Below are 22,054 nucleotides of genomic sequence, written 5' to 3'. Positions count from 1 at the left end.
GGGGGGGGGGGGGTGTCAGAGGAAATAGTATCCTGAATGACAAGAAGAGGGAGAATGAGCAGCCAAGTTCAGTGAGTTTGAGTTGAGCCCCTGCAAAATTCTACCTATAAAAGTGTCTTGAAAATGATATTTTTAGCCTGTGTGTAGGACTTTGTGAAATCTTTTAATTAATAGTAAGCTAGAGGTCTCTGAGCACTGATCTGCAATGCTGCATGTGTAAGGCCAAACCTGTAGTTACTGTTGATCCAATGAACAAGAGAAAGAATTTTCTCCTAGTTAGGGTTAAAGCACTTGATCCATAGTGTTGAAATAGAAAGAATTGCAAAAATCATTTGCATTACTCCTTAAAATTTATCAGATTCAAACAAGCATTTAACTCATCATTTCCAGGAGACACTTAAAAGCAAATTAAAAATAAAAGCTTACAGTATAGTTCTAAGATATAATTTCCCTGACTGTTTGTACTTTCAGGAAATATTACAAACATTCCTTCTAGTAATATTTTTTTGAATACTGCTTGTGAGTAATCAGCAAGTTTTGCTTAGATATGATAATGTGTATTTATTAACAGATGCATGTGCAGTTGATATATACAGAGTTGCAGAAGAAGGTGTTCATGTTCATAGTTGTGCACTCTCTTGATAAAATATTTTAAGATTTGAGCGAAGTTTAAAGTAGCAAAAATTCGGGTTAAAATGTCAGTAAGTTGCACAACTTGAACATCGGTCATTTTTCTGCATTTCATTAGGTTACTTCAGCTTTTAATATGAACATATCATTGAGGGAAGGTCTTAAAAGTATTTCTTCTTGGCCTAGTTCATCAAATCACTAAACGTATGGGTAACATTTGAGAGGCATTCTGACCACGATGAGTTTCAAGTCATGCACTAAGGATGGGATTTGGCTCACCTGGTTTTGGACATTAACAGTTTGAACATATACCTCTAAGATTTGACTGTAAAGGGGTGTAGCTCAGCTGAAGATACCCACACTGAAAATATCTCAGGGCAAACAGGGTGAAACTTTTGCTTTCCGTGACCACCTGCACTGGACACTAGAGTGATGTAAGTAAGCCAGTGTAGAACCTCATTTCCAGTTTTAGCTTAAAATAAATGAAAAAATACATTTAAAATTTTGATCTCTGCTCTGATGTATTTAATCTGTAATACTTTCCTTTCTGGTTTGGCTATATTTGTGGTTTTAAGAATTTCTGCCTTGAATGATTTATTTTCCCTTGTCAGTTTAAATGTAGATCTTTTTTTTGTGGCTTTCTCTGAAGCCTTTCTCTTATAACGATGCAGACTTAGGTACAACAGATAAACTAGGATGTGAGCTTAATATGTATCACCTACTATGCAGTGAATACCCTTTCTCCCAGGATAAGTGCCCAGTAGTTTATTCCCTTATATTAAGGGGTAAGCATGTTGTATTTGCTCTGGGATAGGAGCAAACAGGTACACTACAGCTGACATACTACAAATGCACACTCTGATTTATCATGCAGTAGTCTGTCTCTGTGCTCATCTCCTAAGACAGAGCTGAAATGTTGCTTTATGACATTCAGGTGATGCTTAACCAGTTTAAACAGTAACAGAACCTCCTTTTTAGGTTTAGCTAAGACTGTTATTGTAACCCTGATTATTTGGGTTTTTATTGTTAGTCACAAGGATTTTGTTTAATTAATTCTTTTTAGAACATAATTTGGTAAAGACAGACCATTAAGCATAATAACTTGTGATCTCACTTTACCTTTGTCTCATCCCACTTCAGTGTAGTGTCTGATTTACATTTCTTCTCAGTCTCCTTTTTAACTCCAGTTTTTGACTTGAAACAGTGATAGCTGTATTCTAATTTTGAAGTTAAATATAAGAACTTATTAAATATATGAGATAGATGTAAGTATGTTGCTTCTTTAATGCTATATCAGACCAGATTGCTGGGGAAATAAACTTTAAACCTCATCTGGAATTAAATACATTTTTAAAATGAAATTTTGTGAATAATCACCATAGGGAAATCCCACAAGCACAAACACTGTGTATAGTTGTAGGTCTGTCTAGTTAAAACCTGTGGCATTATCTGGCAAATTACAGTTTTATTTTGCTTCACCCAGGTGAGCTCACCCTCAGTCTCAGATGAGTGATTTATCTCCTGAGGGTGCACAATGGGCTTAAATCAGATTTTGATTTTTTTTTTCCTGTCACTCCAGCCAGACCCATTTGGTTTCTACTTTCTGACCACAGAGCAAATAATGTATCACTTCAGAAACAGACCATTGGAAGTATTGTAGAAGACAATATGATAACATAGTCTTTGAGGTTCAGATGTGAAGAACCAAGAAGAAGAGCACTAGAAATGTGAGGTTCTTCCTAAACTGAAATCTTTCCAGTCCCTGGTAGTTCTCAGTTGTTCTGAGAAGGACTGAAGCCTTTCCTGCTCCAAGACTTGGGCCTCATCTTAGTCCAATGCATAGATAGGCAGAGCTGCTACCTGGATCTGGGGACCATAGTCCTGTCCATCTAGGAGTGGCTCTTGTTCAAACTGAAGATTATAGTCAGTCACACTACGTGCAATAGGGCATTCTGTCACCTTGGGCTGTGCTAATGGCCAGAGACAAGGAGAACTGGAAGTTTACTAGCAGAATAGAGAACACTTACATTTCCTAGCCATTCAGCGGGATTAGCAGTTTCAGTACACTGTCCATCCAAGACCAAGCAAGTACAGCCCTGTTTCTTCCACTGCCTCTTCCCTTTGTATAGTTGTGTGACTAGTGATTTTGTCTTCCCAAGTATTTAGTGACAAACGCTCTTGAAACTCCATCTTTTTCAGAGTCTCACTACAAATAATATTTAAAGTTTTTATTTTAAAGCTAAAAGGTATGTTTTGTTCAATTTAGGAGCTATACATCTGAAAAAGAAACACTTTTTGTTAAAAATAATGTGGGAGGGGTTATTGAAGATCAAGTTTTGATAACACCACATTGAAGTTCCTATTTGCATAGATTTTGAAAGTACATAATATCAAGTATTGAACTGAGCTTCTGATCATTTGATGCTGCAGGAAGAGTAAGATTAACATTACTAAGTGTCTTTGTCAGAAATGTTGTATTGCTGTATGGGGATTTGTAGTATTCAATATTCAGCAACCATTCACTTTTGTGTAGTGTTCTTTCTGTAGTGTCTGTTACTCTAAAGAATTGTGTGCAGCTCCAGGCCGCTAATAACTTTTTGTTGTACAGCCCGAATAATAAATGAGTAATTTGAAATCTTTAGGGTTAATTTAAATCCGTTTTTACTGTAAGACTATGTATTGTTACCAGGAGCAGTTAGCAGTGAAAATATGTATGTTTGGAAATGTAATTACGGGTCATACCTAATAACTGATTTTTAGTTCAGTCATTTTAAGAAATGAAAAGACCGCCTACTTACTATCACAATTTTTAATATCCACCAGAAGCAATTTTATTATAAAATACAGGATATCTTTTTTCTTTATTAAAAGCTCAAATAAATAATTACGAACATTTTGTTAGGATACAAATTGGCTAATAGCTTGGGAAAATGTTTTAAAATCTGTTGCAATACCATTTATATGACAAATAAGAAAGCTAATAACTAATTAGGTTGAAAGAGCTTTAGTAAGTTAGAAAATGAAACCTATTCAATATACTCCAGATGAGATGGCATTTTGAAAGACCTATTTTTAAATAAACAAGGTTACTCTGTAAATAAATAAAGCATAAAAATTCATCTAAGGCTAGGACTTTCTGTATTGAGAGTTAGGAAGCAGATCTTTTCAAAATGTAAATATCTGATAAAATGTTTACAAATTTTTTCTATGTTAAGACTGTTTAATGATTTTTTTGTTATTTGGTAGAACCGGACACTGAAATAGCTTCATCTTCAAAGCCAGAAGAAAGTTTCTATGCTGACAATTACAATCCCTTCAAGGATGAAGATGCCCCAGAATACTTGAACCCATTTGATGAGCCAGATCCTGAGCCTGAAACATTTGTAACTGTAAGAGATTCTCCTCCACAACCTGCAAAAAGGAAAAACATCAGACCGGTGGATATGAGCAAATACCTCTATGCAGATACCTCTAAAGCTGAAGAGGAAGACCTAGATGAGTAAGTATGATTCTTCATCTTCCAGCAGCTTTGGAAGTATTAGTGGGATCCCTGGCTTAATCTTGAGGTGTATTGGGTTCAACCATGGTGATCCTTAATCACCCACCCCCTTAGGACAGACCAATCCTTAGGCAACGCAGCAGCATGAAATACCATACCCCCAAGTCATGCTATTCAGCTGAACATGACAGTTAGGAGAATTTTCTTTGCCTCCTTGATAGCAAATTACTTGATAGGGAACAAATCTGGATACTTTTTTGGTACTTCATGCCCTGACAATTGTGAATGAGACAAAAATTAAGGTCCTTTTGCCATTATTTTTACTACATAAAATAATACTTTTTGTAATGATAATGAAGAATTTGTTTTACACTGTTGCGGAATGTAAAAAGGAAGAGTGTTTTACAGCACATTTTTGAGAGTCTCATAAAACTGAATCTCCATATGGGAAAGATAACACCTTATGCACTTTTTTACGTTGTTTGTGTTACCATAACCACTCATAAAACTTTTATAAAGTCACACTGACTGCATTGTATTACAGTATAGAAACCTAACAAGGAGTGAGAGCTTTTTGCAATAGCTGTGCAGCTTGAGAGGTTGATGGTGTATACTGACTCCTTGTTTGTGGTCATTAGTCACCAACCACACCACTCATGAAACAGTTTACGGTGATTTCATATGAGCAATTTTACAGACAACAACAATAATTAACATTTAGTTTTACGTTATTTATTGAGATTTATCATAGCATGACATTTGCATTGCTTTCATATTTAATATTAATACAGGTGTCATATCATCATCTTTATGCTTCTCTTTTTATAGCTGTGTTCTAGGAAATTGAAGAATTCCCCTGTGCTCTAATACAAATTTATAAAGGACCCTGCAGGGTTTTTTCCTTTTAAAGATTTGTGGCCATTTATTGTTGTTTGCTCTGTCGAGAAAAAAAAAAAAAAAGGGGGGCACTGGGGGAATGATGTTTCTGCCAGCTACATTCATCAAGGCACTGCCTGAACAAACAGCACTGTCTGCTGTGTCTTCAGAGCACAGTGTAATCATACTGTTGACAGTCACACCAGGCATCCCTGATCATTCAGTGATCACCAGAATCCACAGGGAGGAAAAATATGCATACTTTACACCTCCAAAGATATGGGTATATAGGACAGCAAAGACTGAGAAGAGCAGAAAGAGCAAAAGCTACATGGATGGGCAAGTGAAGAATTTTCTCTGTTTCATATTTATACTCACATTTCCACCCTAAGCAAATCTGTGCCAAATGGGCTTGTGGCAGTGTTGTAACAGGCAGCCTTGCTTTTTCTGTGTACTGGACTGTTGATTTCTCTAGCCCTTTGTTTACAACAGCCGCCTTCTTATTTTAATGACCCCATCTGTGTTATTCCTTTTTTTTTTTTTTTTTTTTTTTTCCCAAGGATAAAAATAAACTCCTCAGGTGGATTCTACTTGAGTATAAGTCTGATCTGTATTTTCATTATAAAAGCCATGTTCCATGAAAAGATGGAAGGATAAGGAGTAAAAAAGCACTGTAAAATGGTTTTTTACATCATTTACATACGTTTCTTACATCCTGACCCCCACAGTAGCTTCCTCTCCACATTTTCCTCTTAGGTTACAAGAGCACTATGTCATTGAAAAAGACGCAAGAGACCATTTGCTAAATGTATTAGGTAGAAGCGTGACAAGATGAACCTTTGAAACTTTACACTGAAATGCTCTGGAGGAATAAGTGTAATAATAAAACTCCAGTCTTGGAACACAGGACTCATGATGCTAAGTCACACCTACAAGCTCTATTATGTCTCATGTCATAAATTTTCAAATTTTTCAGTAGAAAGTTTCTTCTAAGGTATGGTGTGGTGGGCACCAAAGGAAAGATTTTCATAGGCAGTGCCATTTGGTAGGTTTTGTGTGCCCTAGATCATGAGGGTTTATGTCCAGATGTGTATTTGCGTATTGTTTCTTATCTAATGTGAATATTGATACTTTTATTATCTATGTAACTGGCTAATCTTCTTCCAAATTCTGTTAAAGTCTAGGCTTCAGTGTCAATTTATGGCAGAATTCCACAAAACCCCAAGATCATACATGAAATGTGTTTTCTATTATTGACTGTAAATAAATTACCTTTCCAATTCCATGCACTATCTCTTCTGCTGGCTTACCAAAACAACAATTAGAGTATTGGATTTATCTGCCGTAAACAGTTGCTGTGTTGTATATCTCTAGCATGTTCGCCATTACTTATCACTTGTCTGAGTTAAATGGTGCTAACTTTTTCAATCTCTCTTCATACAGAAGTCTCTTCATCTCTCTAATCATTTTCACCGCACGTCTCTGGACCCTGTTAATTCTTCTGCTATGTATCTATTTTAAGATGTGTTGACTTGGCCTGAGCAGTGTATTCAAGACAAAGCTGAACAACTGAGTCATATCATGGCCTTAGAAAACTTTGCATATTATTGTCAACCTCTCTCCTAACATCTTGTCTTTTGATATTAATTTTGGTTTGTTTTGTTTTGGGTGGTTTTTAACCATTTTTGACAACCATTGGTCTAGTGCTTTCCCCAGGAGTGGTTCTGAACCTGTAGATAGAAGGCATGAGAAATAGAAGGCTCCTGAAAGACATCTACTGTCGCTCAGAGAATTCAATGTATTTTTATCCCTGCATCTTAAACGTTTCATTGGAGTTCACTTAATGCACCACTTGGTATTTTCCTCTTGTATTTTGTGTGAAATGCTACAATGTGTCTCGGGAACACGGACGCATCAGTTAGCATCAGGACCCTCGTACCACTCTGCTCTGACAGATCCCTAGTTCTGATTCTGGACTCAGAGCTTACACAAAGTGCCCCAAGAGCTGAACTCTGACTCCACTTTTGTAACAGACTCTTGTTGTAATCTTGGAAAAGGTACTTACCCTCACTGTGCCTCTGTGAAGGATTTACCTTGGGTAATTGGCTTAATTGAAGCATGTTTCACTCATGGTTGTAAGGATAAGATTTCACAACACACATAAGCAAAGCATAGTCACAAGCATAAGCATAATGAGGCATTGCATGTTATGTAGGGACTTAGATGATCCAGCACTTATATTCTACTGTAAAACCACACTCTCAAAACATACTTCCTCTGGCTAAATTCTCATACCTAGCTAGAGATAAGGAACACATTTTCTTTTTGTTAGTTAGTGCATTTGAATGTTAGTGTAAAATTCTGCTTTTGCCCTTTTGAACTTTATACATTAAAATAAAAGTGGTAGGTGGCTACCTGTTAATGAAGGACAGCACAACTTGCTAAGTTAAGTTTAATTACTTGAAAATAGCATAGCTCACAACTACTTACAGTATAATGCTTTCAACCGTAGTACTTCTGACTGGTAATATTGCCTGATCTTTTAACCCTACCACAGTGACAGCTTTGTTTTTCCTTCTCAATAAAAAGTTTTGGGTTTTTTTCAGTTAACCCATAATGCTGATCAAAATAATTTTTCAATTGATCAGAATAAAACTTACTTTCAGATATTATTTGGCTCTTTGGCTTCTTATCTCATTAATCGTTGCATGGCTCAGAATAATGTTGTCTAATTGGAAAGACTATTGAGTTGCTATCTATTGAAGTGGCCTGTTGCACAAGAAGCCACAAGCCACCATGCTGCCAGTGGCAGCATCATGCCAGGTAATTTGTCAGGTTTGGGGTTTTTTTAAGTTTTGTGATGGACAGTCTAGTGTCTCTTCAGGCAAATCATATTGTGTGGATCAATCAAGTAACTTCACAGAAGTAAAAGGTATGGGAACTAACCTCAGAGAAAAGTGCTTTAATGTTTTTCAGCCAAGGCTTTTTTCAGCCAGACTTTTCCCATGCTGTTTCTTGTATAGCCACGTGGAAGCTGTTCAGCCAAACCCTGCTACATATGCTACCCGCATGACTTCAAAAGTCATTAGCCTCTTGAGGCAAGAACTGTTTTGTTTGTCATTTTTTTTCTGTATTAATTTTTCAAAAATCTTTCTCAATATTTGTAAGACCAATTAAAAGCAGTACAGGGGGGAAGGTGGAAAATAGTGTGTGTTCTGCCCATACTATGACCAAAATGTGAGGGTTTCATCTGGCTTTCAAGCAAGTTCTTCTCTAGGAAAAAACAAGTCACTTGTTTCCTTACAGCATGTCCTTCTGGTGCATGCAGTAGGGTACGGTTCTTCAAGATTACACACGCAGCACAGACAATACTGGATCATAAAAATTCAAAAAATGGTTCTTCCAAACTTTTTCATTCTCCTTGATAAGGTGTTGGGTTTTTTTTCTCGCACCAAATTCATTTTAACACCTTACAAACACAGCTCCCTAATTCCAAGTACACAGAGGTAAATTACTTTCCTGCCAAACATGCTGTGTCTGTTGGCTGTTCAGAGGGCTAACTTGCTGAACTAAAGAAAACCTTGTGCTGTCCTGTAGAATGCATTGTTCTTCAGCCTTTATCTCTTTTATCTTCATTTTCACCTCCCTTTGAACTTTCCAGTGTCTGAAGACAGCTGAGCTGGCCTGTCAGCTAAATTAGAGTTACTGACAGCTAGGTGCATTCTCCACTCCAGCCTGAATACCCTCCTTTTTCTACTGCCTCCCATGGAAAACACCCATCCGTTTCTATTTAACTTGTTATTTTGATGTTGCTTTTAGTTTTGATTGCACTGGGGGCTTTGTGCTTGATGGGCAGCAACGTGGGAACACCTGGAAGTTGCCTTCAGTCAGCAGATGAGTTATTTCAGTGTTAGTTTTTCCTTTTGCTTCATTATCTGGATTTAGATCTCTTTCTCTATAACAAGCAGTGGCAGTTTCTCAAACAGGTCTGGAGCTTTTATGCCCGGTCTTCACTTACGTGCTTCAGTAAACTGCCTATTAGAAGTAGACTTATTTTCTGTGGTGTGGATTATTAATTGCTTGCTTTTTCTCAGTGAAAAGAGAATGATGGTAAACTGCATTAAAATAAATTCTAAAATCAGTCCATGAGACTGAAAGATGTATTTTCATACTAAAAGTGCACAAAACTAAGAGAAATTTGGTGTTGTGTGAAAGGAAACTGGATGAATATTTGGTTTTTCACTTGTGTCTAAATTTTGTTGTTGTAGTTCTTTAAAAACTCTTATCCTCAGAGGAAATTTGTAGATGGATCTAGCTAGGTAGACCCCTGCCTAATGCTGTATGTGTTATTATTTCCATCTAGAGCTGAATTCAAGGGACTGAGGTTATTTGTCATGGTTGGTTATGCTTATATATAACTGTGCAGATAGATCTTTGGGAATTGCAGTGTCTTTGTTCCATAAACATAGTTTGAGATATATGATAAATATATCTTGCAGGGGAAGTATGGACTGGAAAGGAATTAATTCATATCCATTTCATAATTAACCCTCCAATTTTTGGACTGCAAAATACGAAAAGCAAAGATTATAAATTAAATAATTCAGTGCAAAGAAGGTTCCCATACTAAAGTATCTTTAGTATGATACAAAATAGCTGGCTCTTCTAAGTGAGTAGTAGAAATCCTTCAAGAATACATCAATAATGGCATTTGATGTATCAAACTAAGAGATAAAATTTGGAAATGCTGTGGAAATACTTACTCAGAGTGGAGCAAATGTGGTGTTGGAACATGAATGCCAGTGTTAAGGAGAATAATTCTTCTGACTGCATCCACTTGGTGGAAGATGTTTAGTGTGTTACTTAAATGAGGTTTAGTTATAAAAAGCACTTTCAAAACAGACAGATGGTGGCTACTGGTATCTGCGGAGAGGTGTACACAAGTCAGCTGTGGTTTTCTTACACTATTCTCTTATCCAGAGAGTGTTCTTGAAATGGTGTGGTGCCTCTGTGCTGCAGCATTTAAAATACACTTGATGTGGATTGTGTACCTATGAAGGCCAAAATTTTCAGACTTGGCCAAGTGTGAGGCCTCTGAAGTGGATTGAAGCATGCACGTAAAAGTGGCCTGATTCTTAACTCTGTTCTATAGAAGCATTCGTAATTCTGTTCATTAGAATATTAAACAGCCAGCAGCTTCACTCAAATTTGTTGGTATACAGCTTGTCTGTAAATCAGATCACTCTTTGATAGATACCTAAGTATAACTGAAGAATTAGCTTTATACAATTGGTAAAACTTCTGTAATATACAGAACTGTATAAAATTTATGGAAATCCTCATCTAATGCAGTTTTAACTGTTGTAACTCACTTTTCAATCACATGAAAAAGTAGTATCTAAAAATATGTAAAGGCAAAACATATTCTTACATGGGATAATAAAAGCATTTTAGTCACAGCACATTTTTGAGAGTCTAAACAGATCTTGATTTCCACTTTAATTCCAAGGAGATAGCAAAGAAATATGTTTTCCTTCTTTTAATTAGATCAAATCCGTTTTATGAACCAAAATCAAGGTCTGCTTTAATTAAAGTTGCACCACTGCACGAACCAGAAAAGAAGATGAAAAGAAAGGCTCCTGAACCACCAAACCTCTTGCCAAAGACAGAGACAGGCATGAGTGAGAACATGTCAGCTATTCCTGCTTCGAGGGAGCTTTCTTCTTCTCCTAAGGTAGGTTTTTCATACCAAAATTTCATCTTTGTTATTAACAGTACCTTTATATGTATTGTGGACATCCTATTTATTTCTGCAGGCCATCTTAAAAGCTTTGCTTATACTTAATAAGGTGTTGGCTCATCTCTATTCATTTGCTGGTTCATAGGGAGAGAGCAGCAGTAGGAGCTTGTATTTTTTCTTTAAGGATTTAATGACAACAGTAACAGCAACTGCAGTTTCAAAGAAAATAGTCTTCTAGTAACAAATGTTACAGGACAGCTGGATATGCCATCGAGAAGGAAGAAAATCATGTTGAACAATACTTTGTCTTGATCTATTATAATGCCGCTAAGCCTTGCCCCTGTTGAAGAGTCTGTCTCCACATTTCTGTCATAAATCTGGGTTTAATACTGGCTACTGTTTATTTGTATGGGGATTTATGTGTGTCCAATTTCATAGGTGTGTTGAAGTAATTTTTTTAAAGATACAATCTAGTTTAAACCAGATTAACTGTTTATTAGGCACATCCAGACTAAGCATACTTACATATGCAAAACCATCCGTGTTTGTCAAGGGAAAATATGAGTTAACTTCTGTTGCGGAGGCCAGTGTGAGGTGTAGGTATTGTAGGATCACTTCAACAGAAATTAGCTGTTGTAAATCTCAACTCCCGTGTTTCAGCACCACTTGGGCTTTTTAAACAAAACAAGCATTTAATAGTACATGTTAATGGGCCCTTCTTAAAAATTAATTTAATATATGCTGAATGCTTGTTTTGAAGGGTAGGAAGATGAAGACAGAGGGCTTCTCTTCCAGCATATCTTGTCCAATTTATGAATATTATAATCTGTTTTGCCTTGTATTGGAGCTGCTGTACTTTAAGAATTGAATGAAACTACTTGTCATAGCTATCATTTCATTGCTTACTCACTCAGCCACAGCCAGATTGCTGACATGTCCTTGTCCATTCAGGCTCTGATCTTGCTGTCATTTATCACTCAGTCAGGGTAAAGAGTAAGAGAACAGAAGTCTAATCTGTCTGCTCACAGCAAAACAAAACATCATAGTAAGGCCACAAGCACAATTCACTCTTAATATGCAAAACCACTCCCAGGGAAATATGAAATCAAAGCATAGCAGTTTTATAATGCTCTGATACAGGGTTTGATCGTATTCACTGGACTTTCTCTATGAAAAATATTGCACATTATTTGTCTTCTGGTCTGGCCCTCGGGTCAAAGCAAAGGGGCCAAAGTAAAGCATTCTGGTACTACCAGGCAGAGAAGAGACATCTGTGGAGGAGATTTTATCAGGTTGCTTGATGGAGGTTGTGCCCTCTTTGCTCATTGTTTGAGAGGCTTTTTTACAGGTCTGCATCCAAGGAAATAACATTTATGCTTTATTTCATGTCTTTGTTGTGCTGAAATAACTTAAGTTTTAGGTTGTCTGAAAGCTGGAATTGATTAAGAAAAGATAGAGGATTGAACTCGGAGGACTGTGCTGTTATGAATGCAGTCAGGTAGTTTCCTGCTCTTGTGCAGGGTGTTTGTTTCTGAATATTTTGGTGCCTGCCTGATTGCAGCTCACCTCTCTCTCTGCCACTGATGCTCAGGCACGGCTGAGACCAGCAAAGGTCCAAGTACTGAAGTTTTGGTATTCATTATGGCTGTGGGGGAAAATAGAGCTCTATGCTGACCTTTTGTGGGACAGAAGGTTTTAAATTTTTTGCAGGATTTTGGAGGATACAAGGCCATTACGGGAGACTTCAAAGCAAATGCAGTGTCCTGGTTTCACTGGTTGGTTTTGTTCAAATATTGTATGGTTCCTTGCAATTCAGAAAGCTTTCTGTAAGCAGTCTTTTTTCTGTGCTTGAATTGTTTTACTCTAAGATGATCTAATAACGCTAAATCAGAAGCACTTTGCTTGAGTTGTATTTTGAAATTCAGAAAAGTACTGGCATTTAAAAGAAAAGGAAACAGTTTCCTCACACCACAGTACAAAATAGTGCCCAGGTTGGACTTGGGCTGTTGGCACAAATAACTTGTTTGTTTATTACTCAATAATAGTGATGATGTTTAGCAACTATGAAAAAACTCCTGTCAAAAGGTATAGGCACTATACAAACATGAACTTAGCACACACCCTTATGTAGGGGGAATAGTCCCAGAGAGGTAAACTTAGGTAAAAGGAGGTTAAATAACGTATCTAATTCAGTATTTTGTCCCAAGTTTGCTGTGCACAGCAAGTCTCTGCTACAACTCTGACCAGAACCTAAGTGTCCTGACATGTTTAGTTCTGTGTGTTGGTTGTTGTCTTCATAGGAAATGGCTGTGGAGCAGAAATGCTAATCCTGAGACTACACAAACACAGCATTAATATTATAACTTTAGAGTTTAAGGAAGAAAGCTCCAAAAATGCTTCTGGAAATCATTGACAGAGTATTTGGAGCTCATTTTTCCTTCATGGGCTAATAGTGTTCATCACATTTACTGTTGCTGATATATAGATGCCAATAACAGCATCATCAAGTTTATTAGGTAGAAATTGCTCCTGAAAGATTGACACATGACAGATTCATACTCAAGATACAGGTTCCAAATACTTGAAATTTTGTTACTCTGTTAAAAAAATCCAAACCACATAGATGTTGAAAACAGTAGTGAAGTTCCCAGGAATTTAAATACCACTTTAAAAGTAGGACAAGAAAGGTTGATATTTTCCTAAGCATACACCCCAAAATCAAATCCCTAGGGCATAGGACAATTATGACTGGACACCAAAATTGCTTCATTCAATGTTCAGCTGCAATGAGCCTTCTAGCATTGGCATTGTGGGTATAGGAGCACTTCCACAGAAGCACAATTGTATTTGCTGTTGAAACATCATAGCCCGAGTCCAACATTTTACCATTACCCAAATAGTGGTAGAAGGTGTTTCTCACCTGAAGGATATCTGGCTTCCTACACATGATTTTTCGTGTGTGTGTATGTCGTCTTAATTTATAACAGCAGCGTCTGTGGTAATGAAAGAGGAGAATAAAACAATGCATTTTTTAGCAGTGACCAGTCTTGGACATGTCTCATTTGAGAAAAAACTTAAGCTAATGCATCTGTGCAATTTGCAAAGGGCTTTCTTTTAATGGAGTTGTACTGTCTTTTAACAGATGAAGACTATTTCTAGATTTTTCCTGGAATTATACCCACAACTTATTACCTCTGTTACTCCTGACACCATACAAAAATCAAACTCCTCCTAGTTCCTTTGTTCAGAGATGTATGCTGTACGAGATAATTCTGTGTAAAGGTTTCATGTAGAACTAGGCAGAAAATTTCAGAAAGCATCTTCTGATCTGTTAGTATCGGCATCATGCCTAGTATCCCCAGGATAAAGACAGTACTCCAGGGTGGAACTCATTCAAGAACTCAATGATCAGTGAAGACAGAACATGAGACTAATAAACAGGCATTAACAGACCTCTGGAGGCCTTCTGGTCCAGCCCCCCTGCTCAAGCAAGGCCACACAGAGTCAGTTGCCCAGGCCATGTCCAGACAGCCTCAGAACATGTCTAATAGTCAGCTGATCTTCTTCAAATGTTTTTCTTGCACTGCTACCCTGAGCAATCAGTTAGCTGGAGTAGCAAGCCCCTTCCAAGCCTCTTTAATATCTTTCCTTTGAGCAGGCCCCTTGATCACTTGGAAATCCCTGTGTCAGCTCTGTCAGTGAGGAAGGGGCATTTAACTGTCAGAGGTAAGGCAGGGTCTGTCTCTCCATACAGGTCCAGCCAGCTCTTGCTCCCATAGTATTAGCTCAGTATTTGCCATATCTGGGTTGGGAGGAAGTTTTGTTTCCAAATACTGTTACCTACTTGCACTTCCTAAAGAAGTACCTTAATTCTCTCCCGTCTTCCTTCCATGTCTTCTCTAACCTAATCTGAGTCATCAGAGAGAGCTTAAAAATGCAAAGTCTGAAAGCCTGGAATCATCCCACAGTTATAATCTCCGATGGCTTCAAGACTGTGGTGAATCCGACAAACTGCAAAGCTGTAATTAAGCTCTTCAGTCATCAACCTGCTACACTGCTCTCAAACCCAACTGAAGTCTTGTTACCATCATGCATGTGTTACTGTTCTTGACATGGTTTGGATAACCAGGTTCTGCCTTTCACAGAAGTGATGGAGATTTGAAATGTCTTTCACTTGTTATTGACTTTGTGGAAAAAAATTGAACAAAGTTCAGGCTCAGAAAGTGGTATCAGACCAGTGCATGGTGTGCATATCAGCACTCAGCATTGCTTTAGCTGATTTAAAAAAAAATGTACATACCAACTTCAGCTGGCCGAAATCTCATCCAGTCTCAGTATCTCTTACCTTCCCAGCATTATGTTGAGTTTATTGGAAATCACATCCAGGTATCAGTTCCAGAGTCAGCAACTGTGTCCCATAGTAGAGAAGCTTGATGTCACATGTGTCTGTACAATCATGGATTTTATTGCCTTTGTGAGAATGAGGGGGCAGGAATGCTACTGCATTTATGTGGGAGGTGAATAATTATTTACTAGGGAACAGGAGGAAATAGACAATCACCCTCAACCACAGAGTTATTTTTAAATGTTAGAAGAAAACAGCTCCTGCACTGGATTGAGATTACTCATTCACTCCTTGGAAGGATAGCATATGCCCATCCCTTCAGGAAGCCATTCTGAGAAAGGCTTTTCCTGTTATGGGTTAGTTTCAGTTTGTTGCCAGATTGCAGCCAAGGCTTATGTTGATGGCCCATGAATCTGTTTGGTTTCTGGATACCACAGTTACCATTAACCCACAGAAAGTCAGCAGGTATGTTATATTTGGTAAATCCATCTTGATCTCACATCCTTTCTCCAGTTTTCAGGGTCTAGAAACCTGTTTTTATTGGACACCTTTTACAGAATGGCTATTGCAGCTGACTAGTTGTCAGCCTGGGATTTGGTAGCTCACAGATCTCCATCTCACAGCTGGCTACTGGACTACCCAGAATATATCAGTAAATGAAACTCCTGCACTCCAATCTTGGTGGTAGGTGTTTCTCTGGCAATACATTATTATGGGAACAGATATGGAATTAATGTCAGACCACAGGATGCTGTTTGAAGAACTTGTCCTTGGATGGTTTTGAGTTACACCTAGCAACTGATGAAAGTATATAGCACCAGGACAGGATGATAAATAAGCTTAAGTCTGTCATATTAATGTATATGCCATTCTCACCTTTATGAAAGTCATCATGTTGCTGATAATCATGAAACATAGGCATTAGTTTTGGTGCTTGTAGACAAGAGCTTGTGATGGCCTTGTGTTGGCAGAAAAGGAAAATACACATTCATGTAATAGTCCAAAGCCAATAATAACATTGCTGTTTGTCACCTTCATTGTTTAAGCATGCTCTCTCTCTTTTTAAAACCAAAATTAATTGTTTTGCATGCCTAGTGATAGTCTGCTTCCTTCTGCCAGGCAAGCTAGCTGGTTTAAGCTCTAATGAAACATATTTATAGGAAACGTGATAAGAAATATAGAATCCTTTTTCTGCATGACATATAGTAACCCATCTCGATCCAGTATCCTTTGTAATCCATTGTGTATCTGCAATGCTTCTGTTCAGGCTGTTCAGAAAGATTTCTGCCTGATAGGCACTTTATTCTTCAGACTGCAAAGAAGGTACAAATTACGTGCTTATAAAAGAAGAAAAGTTCTCAGATACTTTTCAAGGGAACAACAAGAAACTGTAGTTTCTTATCTTTTTTCTTTTTTTTTTTTTTCCCCCCTCATTTAATCTAAGGCAGAATAAATGCTTAGACAGAGATAAAGCACAGAACACTCAGGTGAGTTTAGTGGAAGGGGAGGAAAGTAACATTCAGTATACTACTAGGTGCAAATCTCCAAGATCTCAGACATCCTGTAGTATTCAGTTGCTCACTTTTGCATTTATATTTACCTCAGTATTATCAACCTTACGTACTGAACAGTAGGAAGAGCTCATCTTAAAACACAGATGCAGTAACGTAGCCAAGTGGAGAAATTACATTAAACTTAAAATGGTAGATGAAGATCATTAATTGTCTCTTGGTATCAAAAGTATCTCAATTGTCCATTTACATAAGGACTTCCTGGCTCTCTGGAACATCTTCTTTAATGATTTTGCTCCATTCCATCTTCACATCAGCTGCAAAGGAATTGTACAGCTCATTTGCATGAGATCTTTGTCACTTCCTATGTAGACAATTCATCAAGCCCTAAGAAGACTTGGGAAGTAGTTGTGTTGGTTTAAGCCCTGCCGGGACCGGAGAGCACGTTGCTGTTGCCCCTCCCCCACCCTCTGCCGGTCGGGCTGGCAGTGAGGCACAAACCCAGGCTAAAATAAGGAGAAATTTAATACAACAGTGTGATAAAACAATCTGAACAACAACAGTAGCAATGATAACAACAATAAACAGCAATAACAGTGAACAAGACAAACAATATACAGAGAAATACAGCAAAATGGTCACGGAACAAAGTCAGGTCCCGCCACCAAAAAGCCAAAGAGAAAAAATAAAATCAAAGTTTCTCAACCCTGGACCTGACATCAGCATGGTATGAATAACCCGGCTGGAGATCCCTTCCCCCTCTCTCTCTGCTGGGGAAACTTAACCCTATCCTAGTTGAACCAGGACATAATCCACCCCTTTATTCTATACCATCTGTGTCATGTCCAGCTGCCATTTAGCGGTTAACAATAACAAACCAACAATTTACAAAGGCACAACATAATTTACGGCATATTCTCACCCAGAATCAAGTCCCCCTGTGGTACACATCAGGCCTCTCCGTTGTCCTGCATCACCCACCCGGGTCCTTGGGCAAAAGCAGTCCCGTGGATGGGTTTCCCTTTACCTTTGCCTGGCGCAGGACTAAACCAGACCATTTTTCCCAATATATTCCTCATGCGCATCACAGGGACTTTATCCCCATCTACAGCACGTGGAGGTTTTGACTGAGACAGGCCAGCTCGACTGGCAGATCCTCTCGCGTTGACTAGCCAGGTGGCCTTTGCTAGATGCGTGTCCCAGTCTTTAAAGGTCCCACCTCCCAGTGCTTTCAATGTGGTTTTTAACAGTCCATTGTAGCGCTCGATCTTCCCAGAGGCTGGTGCGTGGTAGGGGATATGGTAGACCCACTCGATGCCGTGTTCTTCTGCCCAGGCATTTATGAGGTTGTTTCGGAAGTGGGTCCCATTGTCTGACTCAGTTCTCTCTAGGGTGCCGTGTCGCCACAGGACTTGGGTTTCAAGGCCCAGGATGGTGTTTCAGGCAGTGGCGTGGGACACTGGGTAAGCTTCCAGCCATCCAGTGGTTACTTCCACCATTGTGAGCACGTGGTGCTTCCTGTGGCGGGTTTGTGGCAGTGTGATGTAGTCGATCTGCCAGGCCTCTCCATATCTATATTTCAGCCATCGCTCTCCATTTCGCTGGGGCTTCACCCGCTTGGCATGTTTGATTGCAGCACATGTCTCACATCCGTGGATGATCTCTGCAATGGTGTCAATGCTGAGGTCCACCCCTCGATCTCAAGCCCACCTGTATGTTGCATCTCTACCTTGGTGGCCCGAGGTCTCATGGGCCCACCGAGCTATGAACAGTTCACCTTTGCGCTGCCAGTCCAAGTCCACCTGAGCCACTCTAATCTTAGCAGCTTGGTCTGCCTGCTGGTTGTGTCGATGTTCATCAGTGGCCCGACTCTTGGGTACATGGGCATCCACATGGCGCACCTTCACATCGAGGTTTTCCGCACAGGCTGCAATGTCCTGCCATACTTCAGCAGTCCAGACGGTTTTACCCTTACGTTGCCAGTTGTTCTGCTTCCATTACTGCAACCATTTCCACAGGGTATTCGCCACTGCCCACGAGTCATTGTAGAGGTAGAGCCTCGGCCACTTTTCCCACTCAGCAATATCCAAAGCAAGCTGAATGGCTTTCACCTCTGCAAACTGGCTCGATTCACCCTGTCCCTCAGCAGCTTCAGTGACCCATCATGTGGGACTCCACACAGCAGCCTTCCATCGTTGATGTTTTCCCACAATGTGACAAGACCCATCAGTGAACAGGGCATATCGCTTCTCCTCATCTGGCAGCTCGTTATATGGTGGGGCCTCCTTAGCACATGTCACCTCCTGTTCTGGTGACATCTCGGAATCTTTGCTCTCTGGCCAGTTCGTAATCACCTCTAGTATCCCTGGGCGGCTGGGGTTCCCTATTCAAGCCCGTTGTGTTATGAACACAACCCATTTACTCCACGTAGCATCGGTCGCATGATGCGTGGAGGAGGCCTTTCCTTTGAACATCCACCCCATCACCGGCAGTCGGGGTGCGAGGAGGAGCTGTGTTTCAGTGCCGACCACTTCTGAGGCAGCCCGAACTCCTTCGTACGCTGCCAGTATCTCCTTCTCAGTTGGTGTGTAATTAGCGTCAGAGCCTTTGTATCCCCGGCTCCAAAAGCCCAGAGGTCGGCCTCGGGTCTCCCCAGGTGCTCTCTGCCAGAGGCTCCAGGTAGGGCCATTCTCCCTGGCTGCGGTGTGGAGCATGTTCTTAACCTCCTGCCATTCTCGAAGTGGCCCGAGGGCTACTGCTTGGGCAATCTCCCGTTTAATTTGTTCAAAGGATTGTTGTTGCTCAGGGCCCCATTCAAAATCGTTCTTCTTACGGGTTACGTGGTAGAGAGGGCTCACAATCAGGTTGTAGTTCGGGATGTGCATCCTCCGGAACCCCACGGTGCCCAGGAAAGACTGAGTCTCCTTTTTAGAGGTTGGTGGGGCCATGGCTGTGATCTTGTTTATCACCTCCATTGGGATGTGGTGACGCCCATCTTGCCATTTTATCCCTAGGAATTGAATTTCCTTTGCAGGCCCCTTGACTTTCTTTTGCTTAATGGCAAAGCCGGCCTTCAGGAGGATTTCAATTATCTTCTTCCCTTTCTCAAAGACTTCCTCGGCTGTGTCCCCCCATACAATGATGTCATCAATGTACTGCAGGTGTTCTGGAGCCCCACCTTTCTCCAGTGCAGTATGGACCAGTCCATGGCAAATGGTGGAGCTGTGGTTCCACCCCTGGGGCAATCGATTCCAGGTGTACTGGATGCCTCTCCAAGTGAATGCAAACTGTGGCCTGCACTCTGGCGCTATCGGAATGAAGAAGAACGAGTTAGCAATGTCAGTCATGGCGTACCACTTGGCTGCCTTCGACTCCAGTTCATACTGGAGCTCTAGCATGTCCAGCACTGCAGCACTCGTGGCTGGCGTAACTTCATTCAGGCCATGGTAGTCCACGGTTAGCCTCCATTCGCCATTAGGCTTTCTCACTGGCCATATAGGGCTGTTGAAGGGTGAGTGAGTTTTGCTGATCACCTTCTGGCTTTCTCGTTGACGGATCAGCTGATGGATGGGGACCAGGGAATCTCGGTTGGTGCTGTACTGCCGCCGGTGCACCGTCCTGGTAGCAATTGGCACTCGCTGCTCCTCAGCCTTAAGCCGCCCCACCACTGAGGGATCCTCTGAGAGGCTGGGTAAGGTGGACAACTGTTCAACCTCCTCCAGGGTAGCTACACCAAAAGCCCACCGGTACCCTTTTGGGTCTTTGAAGTACCCTCTCCTGAGATAGTCTATGCCCAGGATGCACGGGGCATCTGGGCCAGTCACAATGGGGTGCTTATGCCAGTCCTTCCCAGTCAGGCTCACTTCAGCTTCCAGTAGGTTCCGCTGTTGGGATCCCCCTGTCACTCCGGAGATGCAGATGGATTCAACCCCACTGTAGCTCGATGGCATCAGGGTGCACTGTGCGCCAGTGTCCACCAAACCCTGTTACTCTTGTGTATCAGATGTTCCAGGCCATCAGATCCCCACTGTCCAGTAAATCTGATTATCCCTTTCCTCCACCTGGCTGGAGGCAGGGCCCCTCCAATCCTGCTCATCATCACTCACTTCTTGTGAGAATGATTTACTGGTCTCCTCAAGAGGGTCAGACATAACGTTCCCCATTCTATTCTGCCTGGGCGATTTCTGACTGGACACTGGAGCTGTGCTCCTCTTGGAGGACTCCCCTTTTGTGGTGGTCTTCCCTTTCAGCTGCTCTGCTCATGCCACTAGGGCGGCAGTGGGCTGTCCATCCCACCTCCTCATGTTCTCTCCATGGAGGAAAAACCACAGGGTGCCTTGTGGTGTGTACCCTCTGCTACCTTTCTCTTGGGTGGGGAAACGTTTACTTCTAATGGCTGAGACATTAGCCCGTGCAGGTGGAACGTAGGACATGTCCTCTTCCATTTTTTGGATCCTCTGAGACAGTTCCTCCACAGCTGATACCCAGCAATGCCGAGATGAGGGGAGATTTCCCTCATCTTGCCGGCCCTTGCCAACCACTCCATCCACTGTTAGAGTCTGGGTGTCTGTCCACTAGGACACTATTGCCAATGCTTTCGAGTGTGCTTCTGGTGCGCTCTTCAGGAACTTTCGCCACATCAGGTGTGTGCATGGGGCCTGATCTGGGTCCATGGGTGACTGCTCATCATTCAGATCACCATAGATCATCTCAAACACAGCCAGTTCCCTGAGGTTCTGGATGCCTTTCTCAATGCTGGTCCATTTGCCCAGCTGACATAGGATATCATCCTTGTAGGGGTGCCTCTCCCTTACACTGAGCAGGAGTCGCTTCCAAAGGCTGAGGGTTTGAGTCTGTTTCCCTATTTCCCTATCAATGCCAGCATCCTTGGCCAAAGATCCCAGCTGCTTGGCCTCTCTCCCCTCCATCTCAAAAGCACTGGCTCCGTTGTCCCAGCATCGGAGCAGCCAGGTGCAAATCTGCTCACCTCCCAGGCGGCCAAAATCTCTCTGCATATCTCACAGCTCAGTCAGGGATAGAGATCAGACAATCACCTCTAGCCCTTCTTCCTGTTCCCATGCTGGGCCTTGCTCATCCCCATCCCCCACTTTGCGAGCTGACTTTCTGGTATATTTAGTTTTCTGTATCAGGGCGACTGACATCGGCACTGGCTGGCTCTCTGGCTCAGTCGCTGTGCTGGTGGAGCACCTGAAACTGGCTCTGCCTGTTCCCCTGGCCCAGATGCTGTATCAGGACCTTCACTCCCAGGTTCTGTAGCCTTTTCTCCCCTTTGAGGTCAGTGAGTAGTATTAAAGAGGACAGGGTAGGCATGGGCAAGTCGCCAAGACATCTCAGCTATTTGTCTCCTGGCTTTTGTCAGATTGGCAACACACCCTTTCTAAGCACTCCATCAGCTTATCAGGGCTCTGCATTTGTTCGGGTGTGAAATTCCA

At 41.0% G+C, this 22,054-nt stretch overlaps 1 protein-coding gene across 7 annotated transcripts in view; it reads left to right on the top strand.

Moving 5' to 3' along the window:
* The window catches only part of EHBP1 (EH domain binding protein 1), a 231,646-nt gene that overhangs the window by 107,556 nt on the left and 102,036 nt on the right, over positions 1-22,054 (top strand). For all 7 annotated transcript variants that reach the window (XM_026844922.1, XM_026844924.1, XM_026844923.1 and 4 more), the window contains 2 exons: positions 3,877-4,129; positions 10,553-10,739. In XM_026844922.1, the coding sequence (XP_026700723.1) occupies positions 3,877-4,129; positions 10,553-10,739 (440 nt within the window). The remainder of the gene's footprint in view (positions 1-3,876; positions 4,130-10,552; positions 10,740-22,054) is intronic.

Source organism: Athene cunicularia (assembly GCF_003259725.1).
Source record: "Athene cunicularia isolate RWA chromosome 3 unlocalized genomic scaffold, athCun1 chr3_part1, whole genome shotgun sequence".
NCBI classification, from domain to species: domain Eukaryota; kingdom Metazoa; phylum Chordata; class Aves; order Strigiformes; family Strigidae; genus Athene; species Athene cunicularia.
The sequence above is the reverse complement of the archived record's forward strand: the minus strand, read 5'-3'. Positions and strand labels throughout refer to the sequence as shown.